Source organism: Haliotis rufescens, unplaced genomic scaffold (assembly GCF_023055435.1).
Source record: "Haliotis rufescens isolate VD_foot unplaced genomic scaffold, xgHalRufe1.0.p SCAF_1, whole genome shotgun sequence".
Lineage (NCBI taxonomy): Eukaryota > Metazoa > Mollusca > Gastropoda > Lepetellida > Haliotidae > Haliotis > Haliotis rufescens.
The window spans coordinates 34,167,883-34,191,509 of record NW_025963779.1 but is presented as its reverse complement, the minus strand read 5'-3'; the positions used below and the strand labels follow the sequence as shown (position 1 = coordinate 34,191,509).

Genomic DNA, 23,627 nt, shown 5'->3' with positions numbered 1-23,627 from the left:
ACATCACCATCGAATAACCATTATTTCATTTTAGATACCATCAAACAATGTATATTGACTGCATTGACAATCGGAGATTAGATATTGAGAGATACAATGTGTCATTACGCCAAGCAGTTGACAAAGTTATTACATATATAAACTACCTGACAAAAGACAGTATACACCCATTGTTTGATGGTAAGAGGCGATTATGCTTGTCGTACGAGGCGACTAACGGGATCGGATAGTCGGGCTCACAGACTTCGCTGATGCATGTCATCGTGTCCCAAATATGTAGATCAATGCTCATGATGTCAATCACTGCATTGTCTGGTCCAGATTTGACGTAAAATCAAAAGATAAAATGTATACCGATATAAATATTCCTCTATTAGCACATAAAACAACATTGTTTCACTAATTGTCTAACGCTAAGAACAAAACAAATTATCGTCAAGTCAGCGTATGATACAAGAGTTATGCCACTTCTGCATACGGATACATCCATGCTTTGGCAGAGAGAGAGAGAGAGAGAGAGAGAGAGAGAGAGAGAGAGAGAGAGAGAGAGAGAGATTTCTGTCAACAAAAAGGCCTCTATTCGCGCTTTTTTAATCGACCGGGTGCGCGACCCGAGAAGGCCCACTGATAAATGGTTAGCTATCGTCGAGCCAAACAGATTTAATTATAACCTTCTATCAACACGAACCTTGTATGAAGGCAACCATAAACCCACTCGATCCATTTCGATAAAAATAATAAGATAAAATCAAGTATACCATTGAACATAAGTAGATTTTAGTTTTCTACGGAAATAGTTTCATGAACTTCTTTCTCAACTCTATTCATACCGTAACCTGTGCTATTAAAAATTATCTCCGCCTCCTCACTATAACCTGTATAAAAACGAGGAGCTTACGTCGCTCACGTCTGTCACCGAATCCTACAAACCGACCAAAGATATGTACGACAAAATAAGAAGTAATTATCCTCATCGTCCATCTGACATAATAATTAGCCTTCATTATGGCCCACTGCATGAATGGCAGATGCACTCGTTGGACCGACTTGAATAGGAGCAAACTGTTTTACCCCCTCGATACAACGGTGGCATGGGCTACTGTAACACCACTGGCTGTGGTGAATGGGAAGCGAACTGTTCGAACCGCGGTGCCTCAACCACATCTTATTTCATTGAATAAGGGGCTATATAGCCAAGCAAATGGTGAATCTAAACAGACCAACAATTCCATGGGGTTTATAATATTTACACATGGTGAAAAGTGACTAATGATATATTTGGGATTACACTTACTCAGTAAAGTATGAGTGTAATCCGACATACAGTATTTCTTACAGAAGTAGATTCCCACTGATGCACAACCAATGACAATGTAGCTTCGCCAGCACATCACCTTATCGCTTTTAGATATAGAAAAGAATGGAGATGCACGAGAAATATTCATAATTTTATCTTCCTTGTCGCCTTTTAACACATAGTCGAATCTAGCATGGCACGGAAGTGTATTTTACGTTACAATAAAAAATTAGTTACTCAGAATAGAGTTTGGATTATTTACAGTTCCCCAGAAACAAACACGCCGATTGGCTGCACAAACTCGTTATTCACCGACATGTGATCTTAACACGCAAGGTAGATGTGCGCAAATAATATATATTGTAGACAGAACCCAGTTTTACATTTTACGACATCCAAATTGTTTGTAATTTAAATAGACGACAGTGTTGTTACGACAGTTATATTAAGCAATCATATTTTACTCATCTCGGGGAAACTTTTCATATCCATAGAGATAAATATACTTGCGCATTTCTGTTTACGACACCCTTTTACAACTAATCGTTTACGGTAATATTTACAGATTACCCTTGTGTCATGTGATAGTCAAAAGGTGTTCTATAATATCGCAATGGTGAGTGAAATTTCTTGTGCGCGGCGTTTTAGCTATCAATAGACGACCCTGTTCTCATCTATTTCAGTGACTGAATCATTTATTAGTTACATCGTACCTTCTTAGTGGGTTGATAAGTTTTAATAAGTAAGTTTACCGTCATGTCACCTGCGACCTATGTCCCTGTCTCCGTAATGCCGCATGACCCCCTGACGCTAACACCCCATGACAGTCATTCATCACGTTCACCAAACTGTTTTCATATATTGTTCCACGACAATCTTAGGTGTGTTATTTTCTCAAAGACATTTGACGCTGAAGTAGATTTTCAAATAGAACACAATTGGATGGCAGTGTACCACGCAAACTTGGCCAAGACAAATTTACGTGTTACAGTAATTAGTTATTTCATTAACCATGCTAACTACTGCGTTTGCTTGCTACTCATACATGAGGTGACTTATATAGTTTAGGAGCATTTAATATGTTAATTAGAATTTATTTGAAATGCTGTAGGTAAGACTTAGTGCTTATCAACTAAATGACATCTTTCCAGAATATGGTGTATGAATAGATTACACGTTACAGTGACGATGCAGATCTCATTCTGATGATGTAAGATGGTTATCTAAGTACGTGTGTATATATATATGTATGTATGTAAGTTAATAACATGCACCATTCACAGTACTGACTAAAGTTCCATATCAACCAAGGTAGGAGTGGTTTGGTCAATAATCGACAGAGGCTATACTACTGCTTCATGTCCAAAGGAGATGTCCTGTATCCCAGGAGACATTTATGTCAACACAATAAATGTTGTTTAACCTATTCAGGGCTCGATTTAAGGATCTTGAATTACCTTGCACCAGGTGCATGTTGACATGAAAACCAAGTTGCACCAAACAATACCAGGTTGCACCTGGTCCCATAAATTTATGAAAGTTACACATAGGCCAGTTTGCTGCCAGTGTCACATAAATTAATGACGCATTGCTGTGAATTGTAATAGGAACATGTGCACATAATCTTGAAGCACCCACAGTTTGATGACGTTCCTTAGAGTAAGAAAGCTTGACAAATTACACGTAACACAGAGATTAATTTTGTGGTATGATATTTGTTTGTTTGTTGTTTAACGCCGCACTCAGCAATATTCCAGCTATATGACAGTGGTCTGTAAATAAACGAGTCTGGACCAGACAAACCAGTGATTGACATCATGAGCATCGATCCATGCAATTGGGATCGATGACGTGCATCAACCAAGTCAGCGAGCCTGACCACCCAATCCTGTTAGTCGCCTCTTACGACAAGCATAGTCGCCTTTTACAGCAAGCAAGGGTTGCTGAAGACCTATTCTACCCCGGATCATCAGGTATGATAAATAAACTGAAGGGGTATTTATTGTGTTCAAAGATAGATTTTGTGTGGCCAAGTAAGGGTAATCAGACACAAATTTGAATATAAATAAATATTAAGTTAGATTTTTCAATGATTTACGTGTCCTGGAAAATGAGTGAGTATGGTGTTATGCTGCTTTTAGCACTATGACAGCAGTGGAAACCAGAAATGCATGGGCTTCACTTATTGTTCCCATGTGAAGAATCAAACCTGGGCAATCAGTGGGATGGGCAAACGCTGTAACCACTAGACTACCCACTGTCCCAGTACTGAACAGGTTGAAGGGCTTATCATTTTCTACCATGTCAACAATGTTCAACCCTTGCCAGCATTGTTCCAATAAATATGAACTTTGTTCAAACTGCTGTTAACATTGTGGCACTGTGGTCTTGGTGCTTATCTAAATGTTAATAAAGACATTTCTGCACATTGTAAAGTGTGTAATCAGCTTGATAATATAGATATTTTTTTATTGCATTGCCAAAAGTATGTTAATCAGCGTAAGGCAATGATGAAGTCTCTAACAGTTCTCAATATTGACTTCTCATTGTCTGGTATTTTATGTTCTAGGAATATTGTTCACAATGACGTTCAGAATGTCATTCTCGCTTATATTATAGTATGTGGCAGTTTTGATACTTTATAATATATCTAGGTACTTAGCGAAACTTTATTATGGGCAGGGTGTAAATGGTCCTAGTTGCCCGAACACCTATAAAACCTTTCAATGATCAATTATGTTTATTCACCTATCAGTTGTGTTTATGAATATAGCAACACTGTTCAAAGTTGTATATTATCTTGTTTTCTGTCTGCTGCTATAACTTTTGGAACCGTCCCTGATAATGTTAAACACCTGCCAACATGACCAAAGCCGGGAACTGGTGCCCACTATGGAAACTGTCCCTGATTATGTTAAACACCTGCCAACATGGCCAAAGCCGGGAACTGGTGCCCACTATGGAAACTGTCCCTGATTATGTTAAACACCTGCCAACATGGCCAAAGCCGGGAACTGGTGCCCACAATGGAAACTGTCCCTGATAATGTTAAACACCTTCACATGCCAGGATCTGCTAGTCATAGGTTGGATTTCCAGATTCCATGGTCTGTGAGCTCAGTACCATAGCGGTACATGTTTATGACCTCCATAACATTGGGATTTAATTCATTATTCATTCTCATTAGCTTTCACACTCGTGATGTAACCATGGTAACTGAAATACATTCCAAATTGTGGTTAAGCCTAACTTCCTCTTGCATACTCGTCAAACTGAGGTTTCATTTCGCCTATCAGCACACTGACTGTCTTAAATCATGTATGATCGTAGCTTTTTTGTAGGGTCCAAGACCTTGAGTTGACATCATAAACAGGGTTTCAATGATTGCATGAAATGTGTTAACTATTCATAGCACGGTCGAGACATGCTAAATGTCAAATCCTTTTAAACATGGTTGCTGTGTGAAAATAATTATTATCAGTATTTTGACAAGAACATTGAAGACATGAGAAACAATGATTAATATTACAACACATAGACTTAAATCCTAAATCACAAATATGATGCATTTTAACAAAATAAATATACTGTGGTGATGCGGAGACATGTTATTGTGATTTGTAACTTCTGATCAGTCACTCAGATTTGAGTATTCTCCAGAGTGATGATGGAATATGGAATAAATCCATTTTGTGCATGCAGTGGAAGATGGATAAGCAAGTTATAGCACACCAACCTCAGATGTTCACCTACTTCTCTAGTACGGAACATCATGTGGGGAATTCAGGTTGGAAGTGGTGCCACACCTACCCTTGTCTTAAGATCTTGTGGTCAGATTCACTGACTTACTTGACTGCGTGTCATCCTCCCTCAATGGCATGGGACATTTTTTCAACATGTATGAAGATACATTTATATGGTCCAGATTCAGTTATTGACAGGTCACTGTGATCAGGTGATACAGTTGGAAGATTGCTGATTGTGGCGTTAAACAACATTCACTCGATCACAGTCAGAAATGTGTAGGATGTCCAAATCTCACTATAGTTGTAGTGGAAGTGTGTGTGCCCCATCTCGCTGTTGTAGTAGCAGAAGTGTGTGTGTCCCATCTCACTGTTGTAGTAGCAGACGTGTGTGTACCATCTCACTGTTGTAGTAGCAGAAGTGTGTGTGTCCAATCTCACTGTTGTAGTAGCAGACATGTGTGTGTCCCATCTCACTGTTGTAGTAGCAGAAGTGTGTGTGTCCCATCTCACTGTTGTAGTAGCAGAAGTGTGTGTGTCCCATCTCACTGTTGTAGTAGCAGATGTGTGTGTGTCCCATCTCACTGTTGTAGTAGCAGAAGTGTGTGTGTCCCATCTCGCTGTTGTAGTAGCAGACATGTGTGTCCCATCTCACTGTTGTAGTAGCAGAAGTGTGTGTGTCCCATCTCAGTGTTGTAGTAGCAGAAGTGTGTGTGTCCCATCTCACTGTTGTAGTAGCAGACGTGTGTGTGTCCCATCTCACTGTTGTAGTAGCAGACGTGTGTGTGTCCCATCTCGCTGTTGTAGTAGCAGAAGTGTGTGTGTCCCATCTCACTGTTGTAGTAGCAGAAGTGTGTGTGTCCCATCTTGCTGTTGTAGTAGCAGACATGTGTATGTCCCATCTTGCTGTTGTAGTAGCAGAAGTGTGTGTCCCATCTCGCTGTTGTAGTAGCAGAAGTGTGTGTCCCATCTCGCTGTTGTAGTAGCAGAAGTGTGTGTGTCCCATCTCACTGTTGTAGTAACAGACTGTGTGTGTCCCATCTCACTGTTGTAGTAGCAGAAGTGTGTGTGTCCCATCTCACTGTTGTAGTAGCAGAAGTATGAGTATCCCATCTCGCTGTTGTAGTAGCAGACGTGTGTGTGTCCCATCTCACTGTTGTAGTAGCAGACGTGTGTGTGTCCCATCTCACTGTTGTAGTAGCAGAAGTGTGTGTGTCCCATCTCACTGTTGTAGTAGCAGAAGTGTGTGTGTCCCATCTCACTGTTGTAGTAACAGACTGTGTGTGTCCCATCTCACTGTTGTAGTAGCAGACGTATGTGTGTCCCATCTTGCTGTTGTAGTAGCAGACGTCAGTGTGTCCCATCTCACTGTTGTAGTAGCAGATGTGTGTGTGTCCCATCTCACTGTTGTAGTAGCAGATGTGTGTGTGTCCAATCTCGCTGTTGTAGTAGCAGACGTGTGTGTGTCCCATCTCACTGTTGTAGTAGCAGACGTGTGTGTGTCCCATCTCGCTGTTGTAGTAGCAGACGTGTGTGTGTCCCATCTCGCTGTTGTAGTAGCAGAAGTGTGTGTCCCATCTTGCTGTTGTAGTAGCAGATGTGTGTGTGTCCCATCTCACTGTTGTAGTAGCAGAACTGTGTGTGTCCCATTTGCTGTTGTAGCAGCAGACATGTGTGTCCCATCTCACTGTTAAAGTAGCAGACGTGTTTGTGAGAGTCCTATCTCACTGTTGGTCAGGCTTGATTGATTAAGTCATGTTAATCAATCAGTTTTCAAGTCTTACTAATTGTTTACAGTTTACTACACAGACTGCTATGATAAATGGATAAGGGAGAATGTGTATCTTGGAAAAGAATTGATACTGTAAACAGCCATTGTGGTGCCAGAACATTTTTGGTTATTTTGCTTTATTGTTCTTAATTATCATCTTATGATGGTTGTTTCAGTTGTGATTTATCCTCAACCATCAAGTTTCAGGTTTCAGGTTCCAGGTACCATTGTCACGTCACTACAGCACCATCTGCCGTCTGTAGTAGTTTTTGAAGTGTGTTGCATTACTCCATGAAGATTCAGGTTAGAAAGTGTCTTCAGCAACCCATGCTTGCTGTAAAAGGCGACCATGCTTGTTGTAGAGGTGACAAAAGGATCGGGTGGTCAGGCTTACTGACTTGGTTGATGCATGTCATCGTATCCAAGTTGCGTAGATCAATGCTCTCGATATCAGTCACTGGATTGTATGGTCCAGACTCAATTTTTTTACAGACCGCCATCATATGTGTGGCATTAAACAACAAACAAAAAACAAACATTACTCATTGGTTATTTGATGGTATTTTTTATTTTCTGATTGCCCAATTTTCTGGCTTAGTTTTCTTCATAATTTACTATCAGTTTGTACAATGTTGTAGTGTGTGTGTACATGGTGCATAAGAAGATTATGATGTCCTGTTGATCATCCTTATGATCCAAGCTACAGTACGTGTCAGCATGGTCATAACAGTACATCATGTGAACACAGGGGATGTTTTGAAAAGGCTATTTGCTATGATACCACCATCAAAGATGAATGTGTTTTGGAGACAAATTAGTTTCATCGATTTTACAGAAGGTTAATGCGGTCAGGATGTTTACATATGGAGTATGAATGATTGTAAATTGAGGTCAAGTTCCATTTGCACTTGTGATCCTTGTGAGAGATCTAGGTATTTGAATGGGACGGTATATCAGCTATGTTACAGTGACCTGCTAAGTTTCCTGAAGACCCTTTCATTCTATAAACTGCATAAATCTTATATCGTTTGTGAAAAATATTCATCAAATATTAAGCATTGTGAATATAGAAGGCTAATAACCAAATTTAGATGTGGACAGAATACTCTTGGTATTCATCTTATACGTAGGGGTGTTGCTAATATTGAGGATGATGCCATCTTATGTAAACGCTGTCATGTAACTGAGGATGAACTTCATGTTACATTTTGTATGTACAACTGTCCTCTTTATGCAAGTCGGCGGGAAATGTATATCCCAACATGCCCAAAGACAGTTACTTAATCATAATTATTTTTGTTTGGAAAGACTCTGTCAACTATCCAACAACGATACAATGATAAATTTTGCAAAATTTCTAATGTACGTGGTCTCAACACACACAAAAAAGTATCAATTAGGTAACTCTTAGATAAATATAATGTAAATGTAATTTGTACAATGGGTCAAATGGCCTTATACAAATAAATCTGTCTGTCTGTCTGTGTCTGTCTGTCTGTCTGTCTGTTTTAGTTTGCTGACAGAATGTTATGTGAGAGTGACTCACATCACTGGGTTGTTCTGCATCAGAAGATGGTCAAGAACTATTTGCAGGACTCAAAGAAAATGTGTCGCATATGCAATAATACATGTGTACCACTTAGCCTTTGAGATAAACAGATAATCAGATATGTCAGATATATTTAATTATTATATAATTTGTAGGTTTCTCAGCAGGATAAAACCAACGGATAAAAGCGATATCTGTTGGGGTCATATGCGGATAGAGATGCAAATTTCAAAGGAGAAGTAGGGACTACTTTCAGAGTTCATGAGGGGGCATGGTCGGCCCAGTCGTCTAAGGTGCCGCGATTCGCTGTGCAGAGTCGCGTCCCTTAGGCAGGCCAGAAACCTATGATTGTGGGTTTGAATCCCGCTTCGCCTCGATTATGTGTCTTTGTTTGTCAGCACCATACCCGTGCTCGTGGGTTTCACCGAAGTGGTAAATGTCTGAGACCTGCATCACTTCGGGCTTTCCTCCCACATTAAGCTGACACGCCGTGATATAATAATGTTAAAAACCGCCGTTAAACCCAACTCACTCACTCACTCACTCAGAGTTCATAAACAAACTTGGCGTTATCCTTGTCATTCTGCGATTGAGTCAGAATCAACCATCGAGAATCCGGAGAAACTACTGGGATAATTGCTATCATTATCCAAAGAATAGTCTAATATATTGATGAAGCCCATTTCTGGTGTCCCCCCGCCGTGATATTGCTGGAATATTGCTAAAAGCGGCGTAAAACCAAACTCACTCACTCACTCTAATATATTGAAAATCAGTGTCTAACTGTGATGTAGCGAAGACATTTTTCAAGTATTGGCAGCTTTGGAGATAAAAATTGCGAAACAATTTACCAAGGTGCTTGTAGACCTCTGTGGCTTGGAATCTTTTCCCCAAATTAACATTATTAAGATAGTTGAATTTGTTCGACATGCCGACTCTGTCAACAAGCGTGACATCTCATAGACAAGGGTTAGAGTATATTTGGATTTGACGACCATACGTCTCATACAGTCACCAAATGGCTGTTTACTGTAACCATTGTAACATAGGTTTGGTTTCAATAAATTACTGCAAAATACGTCTTGATCCAATAATTTCCATGATAATAAGCAGCCTATGAAACGAGAAAAAAGTTTGTATAATAGTGGAATCAGTGTGGCATCCAATCAGAATGGAAAGCCTAAAGTTTAGTAAATGTTTTTTGTCTGGTTATTGGCCGTGTGGGTTGTTTTGTGAAGTAGAGATCCAGGCAAACTGCACTTTACCGTTAACCAATACATTTTGCTTTGCGTGTGTACAAACATACATACAAGAACCACTACAAAATAGTATAACATGGCGCAACAACAATGTGCATAATTACAAAATGTCACCTTTCCACCCTGCATATCTGTATTTCCGTTCAGATCTTTATTTACAGACTCAACGTACACATCACATTCATCACAACTCTACTGCAGTGAATAATGCACTAAAGCTTGATATCTCACTCATTTGTCATAATATATCCCTGTTGAGAGCTTATGTGATATGTAACACATTTGAGCAGAAATGTGTCTATTGTACTCGCAGGTTTTATAATACTCAATAGACTGGATCCAAGGAAGAAAACATATCTTGAATAACCAAAGCTAATTATAGATACCCACAGAGAATGATTACCTGTGAGCAATTACTTCATTGCTTAAAAACTTACCTTACACTTATAGTTGTAAGTATTGCCTCTCTTTTTCTCTTTTTCGTGTTATATATTTTTTACCGAGGTAAGCAAGAATACTTGATACTGGCTCGCTCAAACCCTAACCCTGTGGACACAGCACCTTGATGGAAAGTGCAGCAAGGACGTTCCCTGCCCCAGGTGTGTGGACACAGCACTTGATGGAAAGTACCCCAGGGACGTTCCCTGTCCCAGGTGTGTGGACACAGCACCTTGATGGAAAGTGCAGCAAGGACATTCCCTGCCCCAGGTGTGTGGACACAGCACCTTGATGGAAAGTACCCCAGGGACGTTCCCTGTCCCAGGTGTGTGGACACAGCACCTTGATGGAAAGTGCCCCAGGGACGTTCCCTGTCCCAGGGACGTTCCCTGTCCCAGGTGTGTGGACACAGCACCTTGATGGAAAGTGCAGCAAGGACGTTCCCTGCCCCAGGTGTGTGGACACAGCACCTTGATGGAAAGTACCCCAGGGACGTTCCCTGTCCCAGGTGTGTGGACACAGCACCTTGATGGAAAGTACCCCAGGGACGTTCCCTGTCCCAGGTGTGTGGACACAGCACCTTGATGGAAAGTGCCCCAAGGACGTTCCCTGTCCCAGGTGTGTGGACACAGCACCTTGATGGAAAGTGCCCCAAGGACGTTCCCTGTCCCAGGTGTGTGGACACAGCACCTTGATGGAAAGTGCCCCAAGGACGTTCCCTGTCCCAGGTGTGTGGACACAGCACCTTGATGGAAAGTGCCCCAAGGACGTTCCCTGTCCCAGGTGTGTGGACACAGCACCTTGATGGAAAGTACCCCAAGGACGTTCCCTGTCCCAGGTGTGTGGACACAGCACCTTGATGGAAAGTACCCCAGGGACGTTCCCTGTCCCAGGTGTGTGGACACAGCACCTTCATGGAAAGTACCCCAAGGACGTTCCCTGTCCCGGGTGTGTGGACACAGCACCTTGATGGAAAGTACCCCAGGGACGTTCCCTGTCCCAGGTGTGTGGACACAGCACCTTGATGGAAAGTGCCCCAAGGACGTTCCCTGTCCCGGGTGTGTGGACACAGCACCTTGATGGAAAGTGCAGCAAGGAAGTTTTGTACCCAGGATGTTATCATTGTTATACATGCTTAAAAAGAACACCCAACGAGAGGAAAGTTTAATGCCCTAAAATAATATATCAAAAGCAGAAAAATCAAAACCAAGCAATTGAAGCATATAACCTATCATATTTATCATGATTTATTTCCCTGTACCCATGGTATCAGAACATTGTTCCACCCGTGAAGATCCGGGTTAGAATAGGTCTTCAACAAACCATGCTTGCCTTAAAAGGGCGACTATGTTTGTCGTAAGAGGCGACTAACAGGATCAGGTGGTCAGGCTTGCTGACTTGGTTGATGCATGTCATCGTATCCCAATTGCGTGGATCAATGCTCATGATGTCAATCACTGGATTGTCTGGTCCAGACTCGATTATTTACAGACCGACATCATATAGCTTGGATTTGCTGAGTGCGGCGTTAAACAAGCGAACAAACAAACAGAACATCATGACAAACCTCCAATTATACAATGAGTACCTAAAGAGAAGTGTGCTATCATCATACTGAGGTAACCCTGATGATATTGATGTCAGTCACATGTCTCTGGTGGGTCATGTGTGGCAGATCTTGTGCACCTTCATCATAATGATACAGGCTAGTGACAAACACTGGGTCACATGGTCACTGCAGTTGCAATGTGTCAAAATGTTAGTGAAAATCTACATCACTCTTTATTTGGACCTGTTCAGAGGCCAATATTCAACCCCATGTCTGCAGTCAATGTCAGTACAAATTCACAACTTGGAATTTAAATTTAAAATTCATGCTGTTATACTATATTTACCGTATGTGTAATCAAAGATGTATATAGATACGTCTTTGTGTAATGTAGTGGCTTTGTGGAGATGACTTGTATACCACTGATAACAGGTCCAGGGAAGAGAATTAAGCTGGCTTTCATGTGTTTAACATGTTTAATGCTTAGTTTACACAATTACATTAAACATTAATTGAGTGCAATGTGAAAATATCTCCTTATTTCTCTCACACCACAAAGTGGGGCAGGGGATTTTGGAATGGAGTTCGTCCTTCCTTATGTCCGTCCTTCCTTATGTCCGTCCTTCCTTATGTCCGTCCTTCCTTATGTCCATCCTTACTCATGTCCGTCCTTTCTTACGTCCGTCCTTCCTTACGTCCATCCATCCTTACGTCCATCCATCCTTATGTCCGTCCTTCCTTATGTCCATCCATCCTTATGTCCATCCATCCTTATGTCCATCCATCCTTATGTCCGTCCTTCCTTATGTCAGTCCTTCCTTATGTCCATCCATCCTTATGTCCATCCACCTTATGTCCATCCATCCTTATGTCCATCCATCCTTATGTCCGTCCTTCCTTATGTCCATCCACCTTATGTCCATCCATCCTTATGTCCGTCCTTCCTTATGTCCATCCACCTTATGTCCATCCATCCTTATGTCCGTCCTTCCTTATGTCCATCCATCCTTATGTCCATCCATCCTTATGTCCATCCACCTTATGTCCATCCATCCTTATGTCCGTCCTTCCTTATGTCCATCCATCCTTATGTCCATCCTCATGTCCATCCTTCCTTATGTCCATCCATCCTTATGTCCATCCTTCCTTATGTCCACCCTTCCTTATGTCCATCCTTACTTATGTCCGTCCTTCCTTATGTCCATCCATCCTTATGTCTGTCCTTCCTTATGTCCGTCCATCGTTATGTTCGTCTTACCATCTGTACGCTTCCGTAGTGCTTTTCAACTTAGTGCCTAGTGTGTGCAATGGGGACAAGTTTTTTCAGAAACAACTGAAGTTGCATGAATGAAAGTTTTCATGCTTATCCAAGAGATACTTGTCAAGACTGAGTTCAAAAATTTGTCCCAGCAATTATTTGTTTACAGAGTTGTGGCCCTTAATCCATGTTTTTTCGTTTGGTGCAGGGGCGGTCGGGTAGCCTAGTGGTTAAAGCGTTCGCTCGTCACGCCGAAGACCTGGGTTCGATTTTTATACAAATGCTCATATTCTGAAATGAGAACAGACGGGCCTCATGCAAGCCTTTCAGTGCACTTTACATATTGTTTAGCTGGTCACAAGCATCTCTGGGTAGGAGACTGATTGGCTTCTTACAACAGAGGCATATGTATATTGTAATTTAATAATCACTGACTTCTAAACTTATCAAGCTGGCTTATTGTATTTTGTAACTCATCTGTGAGAAAAACGCTGAGCTTTCTCTTCAATTTGTGCACCCGTTAGAATTGGTCTGAAGCAATCCATGCTTGTCATAAGAGGTGACAGGGCTTGTTGTAAGAGGCAACTAACAGGTTTGGTTTGAAATGTATGACAGAAATGTACTACAGAATTGTACTAGAGAACTGTAGTACAGAAATGTACTACATAAATGTATGACAGTAATCTACTACAGAAATTTACTACAGAAATGTATGACAGTAATGTACGACAGTAATTTACGACAGATATGTACTACATAAACATGTACATGTTTGACTGCATCATCATTTTAATCCCTCTGATGAACACTGGCATGTTCAGCTTCCATACTGTTTATGCTTAGGTAACGTCTGACCAACTTTCACACGCTTGATAGTTTTGCAAGGGGTTGTGATGTGAGTTAAGATTTAATGTCGCACTGGCATTATTTCAGCCATATAGCGACAAGCAAGGAGTTGCATAAGGGGGATGTTATAGTTGTATAACATTATGTAGGGCAATCGTAGACTTATCCCGTGTTGCAGGTTAAGTGTACTGATATCTCTGAGGTGTATTAATGATGTGTCAACTTGGTCTTCTTCACATCCACTAGTGTGGTACAGATGAAAGTCCAATTAGTCAGGTGCTCTCACAGCCAGTGTGTTTAATTTGCTGCTGTGCCGGTTCATGGGCAGTGAGTTTTTTGGTTGAGTGATTCAAACCAATCTCCCTGTGGTTTCTGATTGGCGTAGGTGACAGCTGTCTGGGCTTCACATTTCATTCAGACCACTGGACTCCACAGGTTGGGACACCTCACTGGTGTAGCATGCTTGGCTTGATGGTGGAAGTAACTTTTCTGTATGCATCAATTGCTGGAGGTGGATTTTTACATTGTGTGCTCCATGATTAGTATTGAACTGGAAGATGAATGGAAACTCGAGTCTGACAACGGAGAGTATGGAATATCAGCCAGAGCAGTCAGATGCATCGTCTCAGTATAAGATGGAGAAGGCAAGTTCTTCCACCTTAGATCATCTGGATGCCCAGTCCATAACACAACTTATTTCAGGAAAGAGCAGGGTGAGGGCAATACCTCTATTTTGTAGCTCTAGAAAAACCTTTACTGGCTTATAGTAGCATGTAGGGCTGGGACGAGTCCAATTTTACTACCCGGGTAACCACACCCCTATTACCCGACCCTACCCGGGTACCCGCTGTTAGTGTCAAGAGATAGGTACAAAATGTCCGATTGGAAATAGTTTGACAGTATCCCTGGCAGAATGTATTTAGATACACGTATAAAACGATGTGGTCATGCATACACTGAAGTTGACTAAAGTTTTAGCTTTGTTCAAACATATATAAGTCAGAAGGAACGTGTTCGTAGTCATGAAGAAATGCAAACATTAGAGACTTAAAATAGTCGTGTAACCTTGTAGTTATATTGTGAATTTGTCATGAAACTATATCACGTGACTAACCACGGGTCCGGGTAGTCCTGTGGGTACCCGGGTCCTACTCAGTACCCACCCGACCCAAGTACCCGAGTTACCCGTCCCAGCCCTAGTAGCATGACAAGTATACATAGGCTATATTGTGCTTGTATAACAGATTTATTACAAGCATGGCAAGTATTGGGTATATTATGCTAGCAGAAAAGGCTCTGTCCTCTCTCTACTCTCTCATATACAAATCTATTTATCTGAGCAAACTTTACATAGCCCTAGATAATTCTCCATGAATTCTTCCTTACTAACCAACCTTGTTTAGTTTCCATTGCATCTTGTCAATAAGTGATTAGCATGATTAGAGATTGGTACACAATGAATATGAATTCTCATTTTGTGATTTAATCTTTACAGCATATTCGGCACTTATGTCATTAGAACTGCTTAAGCACACAATAAGATCATCAGCCAAACTTAGTATTACATCCTTTCATGGGGAGAGTAATTGAGGGTTGTGCTTGGTTGCATATGTCTCATGATTTCTCACTGAGATTGAAGCTTTAGCATGGGGGCCGGTCATCTAACTTTTCACCATTTAACCAGGAACTTTCATTGAACCAGAGTTGTTAACTGTACTGATAGATGTTCCTGTGTGGATAGGATGGATGGCTCCAGAGTTATGAACTGAACTGATAGATGTTCCTGTGTGGGTAGGATGGATGGCTCCAGAGTTGTGAACTGTACTGATAGATGTTCCTGTGTGGATAGGATGGAGGGCTTCAGAGTTGTGAACTGTACTGATAGATGTTCCTGTGTGGATAGGATTGTGGGCTCCAGAGTTGTGAACTGTACTGATAGATGTTCCTGTGTGGATAGGATTGTGGGCTCCAGAGTTGTGAACTGTACTGATAGATGTTCCTGTGTGGATAGGATGGAGGGCTTCAGAGTTGTGAACTGAACTGATAGATGTTCCTGTGTGGGTAGGATGGAGGGCTCCAGAGTTGTGAACTGTACTGATAGATGTTCCTGTTTGGGTAGGGCTTCAGAGTTGTGAACTGTACTGATACATGTTCCTGTGTGGGTAGGATGGAGGGCTTCAGAGTTGTGAACTGTACTGAAAGATGTTCCTGTGTGCTATTGTAAATCATTTCTATTTGAACAGATGTTGTAGTCAGCTTCATATGTAAGTCAATATGTATTTCTTATTAATTCAGGTGATAAAAAAACCCACCATATATTGCACAAGCTTCCACATGTTCAACTTATTAATTGTGATCAGTTGTAGTCAGTTGTAACCAATTGGGATGTGTACCATACACTGAAATTGTCCTGAATATAATGGTTCACCGAACTGAACATTCATATAATGAATGATAAGTAGTGTTTGGAAAAGTAGGGAGAATTTTGGTTCAAGGGAGACAATAGGTTTTTAGGAAACATTTGATGTAGAACTATGTTGTATGTTGATGAAAGTAGATACTTGTTCTCAGAAAGTCAGTCAGGTGTATTTACACGTGTCAAGGGTCATTCCCGGCAGTAGGGTCAGCTTACAGTCATGCACAGACTGCAGCTTACACATCTTTTAATCCCATTCAGAAGCCTGTGTGAGGAAGGACAAGTTCAAATGGATAAACAGCTTCTTTTTTATATTAAAGGTGATGTTTCAGTGATTCTAACACCTTTATCAAGAAAATGATTCGTCTGATACTTTTGATGACTTTTTAAATTTTTTTGTTGTCATTTTTGAACATGTTAAGACTTTTTAATTTTGTGTGTCTTATATCTCGCTGTGAACAGTGATTGAGAATAAGAGAATTGTCAATAAACGGCATAGAAGTAGAGTTTTCACCATCAGTCAATGAAGGCTGTAAATCTGTTATATATACAGGGAGCAGATTTCTTATGTGTCTACAAAATTGGAAATAAAAGAGCTCATGTTATTTAGGATGCATTTCAATATTTTAGTATGTTTGAGCAAGCAGAATCATGAGAACTGTGATTTAATTAATGAAGATGCATGCTGGTGTTGTGCAGGCTGTTTAGCACATGGTGATGATGTTGTCAGCAAGGTTGTTTGTCTGGCCATCAACGCTGTGAATAATGCTGGAACTGTAGAAATCAGTAGTTGGGAGTTTGGTGTGAATAGACCAGCTGTGACAAACCTCATAATTGTCAACTGCATTCCAAACCACCACCTTACGTCCATATCAATGAATGCAATGCACATGTACCACCACATTAAGTCCATGGAAGTTCAATACAGAAGTGTGAGGGAGTCCAAATATTTGTAGTAGTTGTCAGTGTATCAAAAAAAAAACCACAAGGTATTCTGAACGACAGTTATGGGCTTTATGTCTGTATTCATACAATCTAGACCATCTATTAGCCATTCCAGAATGTTCTTTTGTTCAGTTTTTAATGTTTTGATCGAGTATATGTCAAAATATGTTTCGATGCATAGTTGCCAGTTTGAAACTCGTGCCGTAAAGCTCATTTAAGCTGCCTTCTGATTAGCTATTGTCCACTTCTTGTTAGTCATTCCATTGGTCGGTCAAAGTTCGCAAAAGGTTGGTCTGATGTGACCCGTAATGGGATGTCCTCAGATCTTTAACGGTAGCGGGAACTAAGGTCTGATTTTAATGAGATTTGTTTATGAATCACCTTTGAATCATGATATTAGTTGAGAAAGTAACATGTCCTGTCCTACAGGTGTCACATATGCAAACACATGCAAGCACATGCATGCAAGTACATGCAAGGACATGCAAACATATGCAAGGACATGCAAACAAAGGCAAATACATGCAAGCACATGCAAACACATGCAAACACATGCAGGCACATTTAAGCACATGCAAACACATGCAAGCACATGCAGGTACCCAGGTAACACTGGTTACTTCTGACTGTAGGAGGAGAGGGAGAGGAGCTGGCTACCTGGTGTAGACTTAATGCGATCATTGTACTTGTGGTCCCTAGAGAAGGAGACAGAACCATGGTACCAGGGCACTGAAATGAGAACCTGGCGCCAGGTAGGCTGAGGTCATATCCTGCTTAACTCCCTTGCCAACCTTCAACAATCAGATCCCTGACCTTGCCACAGAAATAGGGGATTGAGATACCTGCTTTTGTATCCCTTTTGACCAGACAGATCATTTGTCTGAATTACCTCCCTTGAATAATCTTTCCTCATGAATTTAAGCAGGTTTTAAACCTTCTGAAAATGACCTTTCCTGACCTTGCAACTGCCTCTTTTATTGACTAATTTCATTTTTTCTATTAACAACATGTCCATGTTCCTGATCCAAGAAAGACTACTTGTATCCTGAAAAACTACTGTTGTGAGTCAGGATGTAATTAAATAACTTCCAAGTCATGTGTAATTCACTTTTCCTTCTGTCACCTGCTTCCCTTACTATCTGTGTGCCTGACCTATGGTCTGTCACAACACGGTATTGACAATCCTTCACTAAATATGTGCCTTATCACCTAAGCTGGACAGCAAGCTACAACAATCAGATGTGCCTAGCCATCTCAGGTGGGCAGGGGCTTTTTCTGTTTCATTTCTTTTCATGCTTTATGAAGGAGACTGCACTTGATTTTACAGAAGTATAAACAGATGAACAAAACTAGACACATACATATCATTGCATATGAACATGATAAATTATATTTGCTATGATTAAAATGACTATTTTGAACATTTTCTTTAGTATTTTGTTATGACATTTGCATTAATTCATATCAAATCAACCCTGACATTATTGACCAAAGAAAAATAATAAACCAAGAAAAAATAAGTGGTCTGACCTTACTCATTTTACATCATGTACATAGCAGTGAAATGTCAGGGTGTATGATTGATTGACATGTTAGTGCTGTGGTTTAGTTCTCCGTCTTCACCTCTCCACCAGCCTCATTATCTCCCCTTGACGTCCTTGGCAAGGTACAGTTATACTCCTATAGCCTACATGTACTATGACTGGGGGAATCTAGGTTGATGCTGATTAAAGAAGTTATACAGCACAAGGGCGGATACAGCTTTTTTTAAAAGGGGGGGTGCACAATTAAGATCTATTTATTGTCTTTGGTGGTAATTTATACGGAAATAAAGATTTTTTTCGAAATAAAAAGGGGGGGTGCGCACCCCCGCACCCCCCTCTGTATCCGCCCATGCAGCATTTGAATGGAGACACAAATAAGCTTCTCATTCTGTGCCTGTGTGGGCATCATGCAGGTCTGTGGAACTACACTGGGAGGCTGTTATAACCTGTCTGCCCTAGTTATTCCAAAGATACTGAGTGAGGTGAGGTGAAATGGGGTTTAACGTTGTGTCCAAGATTATTGCACTTATATAGCGATTTATAGTGCTAGCCCACTAGCCCACTAGCCCACTAGCCCACTGAGAGTTTAACAGTTTAACATGAATACCCGACTCAGACATAGTATACTGACTCCGCGCCGACCAGTCCTTGTTTTTGCCGCTTTAATGCTGAGCACCAGACAGGGTAATAACAAGTACCATCTTTTAACGACTTTTGGTATGACGCGGTCGGGAATCCAACCCCGGAGCAGAGTCTTTGATCATGTTGATATACCTGATATAGATGTTAGTGACAGAACAGGCTGTTGTGTGATGTAACTCAGAGTAACTGATTCTTCCACAATTCACATAAGTACATATAACAGACTTGGCTTGGTGCCTTGGTTGATTCCATGAACATGACAACTTGAATCATTGTTTGTAATATCAATCACTTGTTTGTCTGGTCAAGAATCGATTATTTCCAGGCCTCTGTCATGTAGCTGGAATACTGCTGAGTGCGTTTAACAACGATCAAAACAGATAGCAGTTTTGTGGAGTCTACCTTACACAATATTATACAAGCTGTGATTGATTTGTGTGCTGTAGTTTCATGATCGGTTAGACTTAAATTGGAGTCAGACATGAAACCCATGTTGGCCTAATACGTGCATCACTAATTGAAACGACAATCTGATTTCTCAAATGTAACCCCTCAAGTAACCTATGCTGGTTGTAAGAGGTGGCCGAAAGGATCTCGTGGTCAGACTCGGGGACTTGGTTGATTGCTTGTCATTGAGAACCCTGAGGATGTGGCTTGCTGCTCATTATGTCAATCCCTGGATTGTGTGATCCAGATTTGATTATTTACAGGCTGCAGTCATTTAACTGGAATATTGCTGAGAGCGGCGTAAAACAACAAACACACGCACACACATTCTGAAATGTATTTATTGTGACGGATTAAAACTTCAAATCGGGGAATGATACACATTTTGCGAGCCCATCGCTTCCTTTTTACCAAGTCTTAAACATGTAGAAATCTTTATGGAGGGGAGTGTTATGTGTCTACATTGTGTCAGATTTGGGTGTGGCGGTATATTAAATATAAAACTGCATGCAAGGTCAAATTATGGAACCACAATTACATGGCTTAGTGGAGGGGATTCATGGGAGTGGTGTAGCATTGCGAAGCTAAACTATTCAGTGTGTAACTAAAGGGACATTATGAAATACCATCCTTTCTTTGTCATAGCATTGTGACAGAATTTTGTGTACTTGTCACGGTTAGGGTATGTTGGGTTGTGATAGTGACAGTAAATGGGAATATCCCTTCGCCACAATATGAGCCTGTGCAGGATGGACAATATGCTTCATTGTATATCAGTTTATGTAACTGTAGTTTTTGAGTAAATCTCCAGTGTGGCAGACAGTTGACATGGTTCGGTACACACTGATTTCTGAGATTATAATATCAATCAGATATCACAATGGTAAAATGTCATGCATGACATAGTGTCTTTAGATGTGTTTCAGCCTCAGCGGATAAGCATATTGACATGCTGATTTCTATTCCAACCAATAAGTCTCTGTATAGCCTGTTCTGCATCATCATTGACAGTCTCAGGTAGAAAGAGTCGCTTTTATATCATTTATTGTACACAATAACTGAAATATGGATAGGAATGCCACAAGGGTTTATAGGAGCAGTGGGGTAGCCCAGAGGGTAAAGCATTTGCTGATCACACCAAGGACAAGGGTTTATTTCCCCAGAAGAGTCTTTAAAATTCAGTCCTCATGTCATCAACACTGGTTTACCTGTTAACCTAAACTTTCAGGCTTCTGTGATAGGGTTGACAAGACCATAAGAGCAGAAGTGTTTTCATGCACTGACCTTGCACTGACCCTGCACTGACCCTGCACTGACCTTGCACTGACCCTGCACTGACCTTGCACTGACCCTGCACTGACCCTGCACTGACCTTGCACTGACCCTGCACTGACCCTTCTTTCATTTCTATCACTGCAACAAGTAATTCATGAGTATATGCTGATTCAGCAGTAAATGGTACGGTCTTGTAGCACCCATCTCCTTGCACATGGCAACATCATCAACATTTATAGTCAAGTTAGTGTTTTGTTAATTGATAAACTGAAATTGTATCATGATCTGGGATACAATGGACAAACACAAGTTTATCAAGATATCCATGATTAAGCCAGTGAAGTGCCAATATTCATGATATAAGACCATAGTGCCTATTTAAATGACTAGGATCGTAAGCATGGTAAAATTACAACAGATTAAGCGATATAGCAAGTTAAAGTTTTCATTGCTATATTTTGCAGGAAATTGTGGGAAATAATCTTTGTATTCCAGAAAATATGTAAAAAAAAAAGTGTCCAACTGAACATTTTCAAGAGCTGTCAAATCAAAGTCGTAACATGATAACATATTTACCATGTTTACGGGTCCTGTTGATATGGGGCAAGATTGAAGCAACTTATCATAGTACTATTTACCAAACAACAAACAACCAAGACCATGAAGTTGACCAAGCTTACGTGGGGTTGTAGAGAGTGTGCCTCTTCCATACCTGGTCTGCAGTGATTCAATAAACAAATCAGCTGTGTGCACAGATGTTGCACACATATCTGTCTCTCGCCATACGGTGATATTTTCAGTAAATATTTACTGTTTTCATCATGTTCATTAGATGTATAGAAATATAACAGGGAGCAATGCTCAGCATAATATATAATTGTGTATCATGTGTACCTTTTGTGTTATCCAGATCAATGGGACGTTTGTCCTCATCTGCATGGTATGTGATATCAAATATGATTAGCTGGATATTGAAATAGGGTGACCACATGATATTAATATTAAAATGAAAAAAAATGAGGATGGTGATGAACATACACATTAACACAAAGAACATGTTGGAATATATATGGTGAGGTACTTCATGGAGGGACTATTGTTGCTGTGTTCTGACAGTGTCAAATTTAAATATCAGGATTAATTATGTGATCATCAAACATATTTAATGCTGATATGGAATAAACAGATCATGACATTGTAGAGATGGAACCTGTGGAGATTTGGCATCTTCCCGAGGCAAGGGAGTTAACTGACTGTAGAAGTCCAGTTTCCACCCTTGCCAAACGAGGCTGCAATTTCTTGGCTTGATTGTTGCACCAAAAGTGGCTATTACAAGTTATGTCCCTTCTATTTACCAATCTGATTCCACCTCTCACATCACTTGCATTTGCTTCAAACAAAATGGCAGCGCCCAGTCAATTCAGACCGAAATCTGCACATTGAAATCCATGTTGATTATGAACCGGGTGTCTAGTTCTTTGAGCAATTTGGATTGGACTAAGCATAGACTCGTTAGATCAGCCAAAATGTAACTTCAGAATTCCAGCCTAGTTCGGCAAAGGTGGAAACTGGACTTTGATAGTCAGTTAACTCCCTTGCCTTGGGAAGATAAGATTTAGGGCTAGAATACCATTGGTCCCTACTACCCCATGCTTGTTATCAGAGCTGACAATGAGGATTACCCAGTAGGTGGTTACAAGGAGTGATCTTGCATTGACCGGTGACCGAGCTAGATTGACCAGACTACAAGTTAGTTTCTGTTTTGCCCAAGGGCACCTCATATTAACTGATGACCTTTACATGCCCATGTTTTACAAACCAGCTGGAGACAAGGCCACAATCAGTAAAGTGAAACAAACGTATTCAGTTATTGTTGTTTGTGTGACCAGTGTCATTTTTATCATGTTGATGAAGTAGAAAAAGAAAGATTTGACAGAAAGACAAATAGCAAACTTATGAAATACATGGCATAGGGATACCCAATGACTACAGTACTTGTATTTTGGAAACATTAGATGCTATTTTGATTTTTAAAGTACAAATAATTACAATATTTACAACTAATGCGTAATTGGAATCAACAAGAATGGAGTTTTTACTTATTAGGAGTACACAAAACAGGGGACCCTAGATTCAAATACTACAGACGAACAGACAAACAAATTTATTCAGTGTTAAAGGCCATCAGCCCACAATACAATAATATGAATATTTAAAGATTCTGCATACAGGGGTATTATTATTAAATAACTGTTTTCTCATTTCTCTTTGTTAACGTTTTAGTTAAGAATAGACCAATGTTAAATACATTTATCATACTTCCATGTCAGAATGATGAGATCTGATTGGTCCACGTGATCTTGATAAGATATTGTGTAATCCGCCCTGGAGGGTAATAAATTTCTCAACGGGGGAATAAATCTCTTATACCCCGTCACGAGCAATACAGGCTGCACGTGCATTTCTGAGAGACAGAATAAATCCTTTATATATATACTCCGCTTCAAAGCAAAAAGCCGCATGCTTTTTCGAGCCAATGGATGTCACGTGAGATAGCGCAAGCAAATCTCAGCTCAACCGAGCAGCAGTTTTCTATCAATCTGGAATTCATTTGAATTATTTTACAATGTCATATTAAAACATGTTGG

General features: G+C 40.5%; 1 protein-coding gene across 5 annotated transcripts in view; it reads left to right on the top strand.

The window, feature by feature from the left end:
• Nucleotides 1-1,834: 1,834 nt before the first annotated feature.
• Nucleotides 1,835-23,627, top strand: part of LOC124139450 (ras-related protein Rab-32-like) — a 45,537-nt gene continuing 23,744 nt past the window's right edge. Inside the window, exons 1-2 of one of the 5 annotated variants that reach the window (XM_046506505.2) lie at nt 1,856-1,913; nt 14,254-14,423. In XM_046506505.2, the coding sequence (XP_046362461.1) occupies nt 14,268-14,423 (156 nt within the window). In that variant the 5' untranslated portion in view covers nt 1,856-1,913; nt 14,254-14,267. Of the gene's footprint in view, nt 1,914-13,876; nt 14,424-17,703; nt 17,824-23,627 lie in introns of those variants that run through there. The other 4 variants (XM_046506506.2, XM_046506508.2, XM_046506504.2 and 1 more) reach the window with 4 other exon arrangements.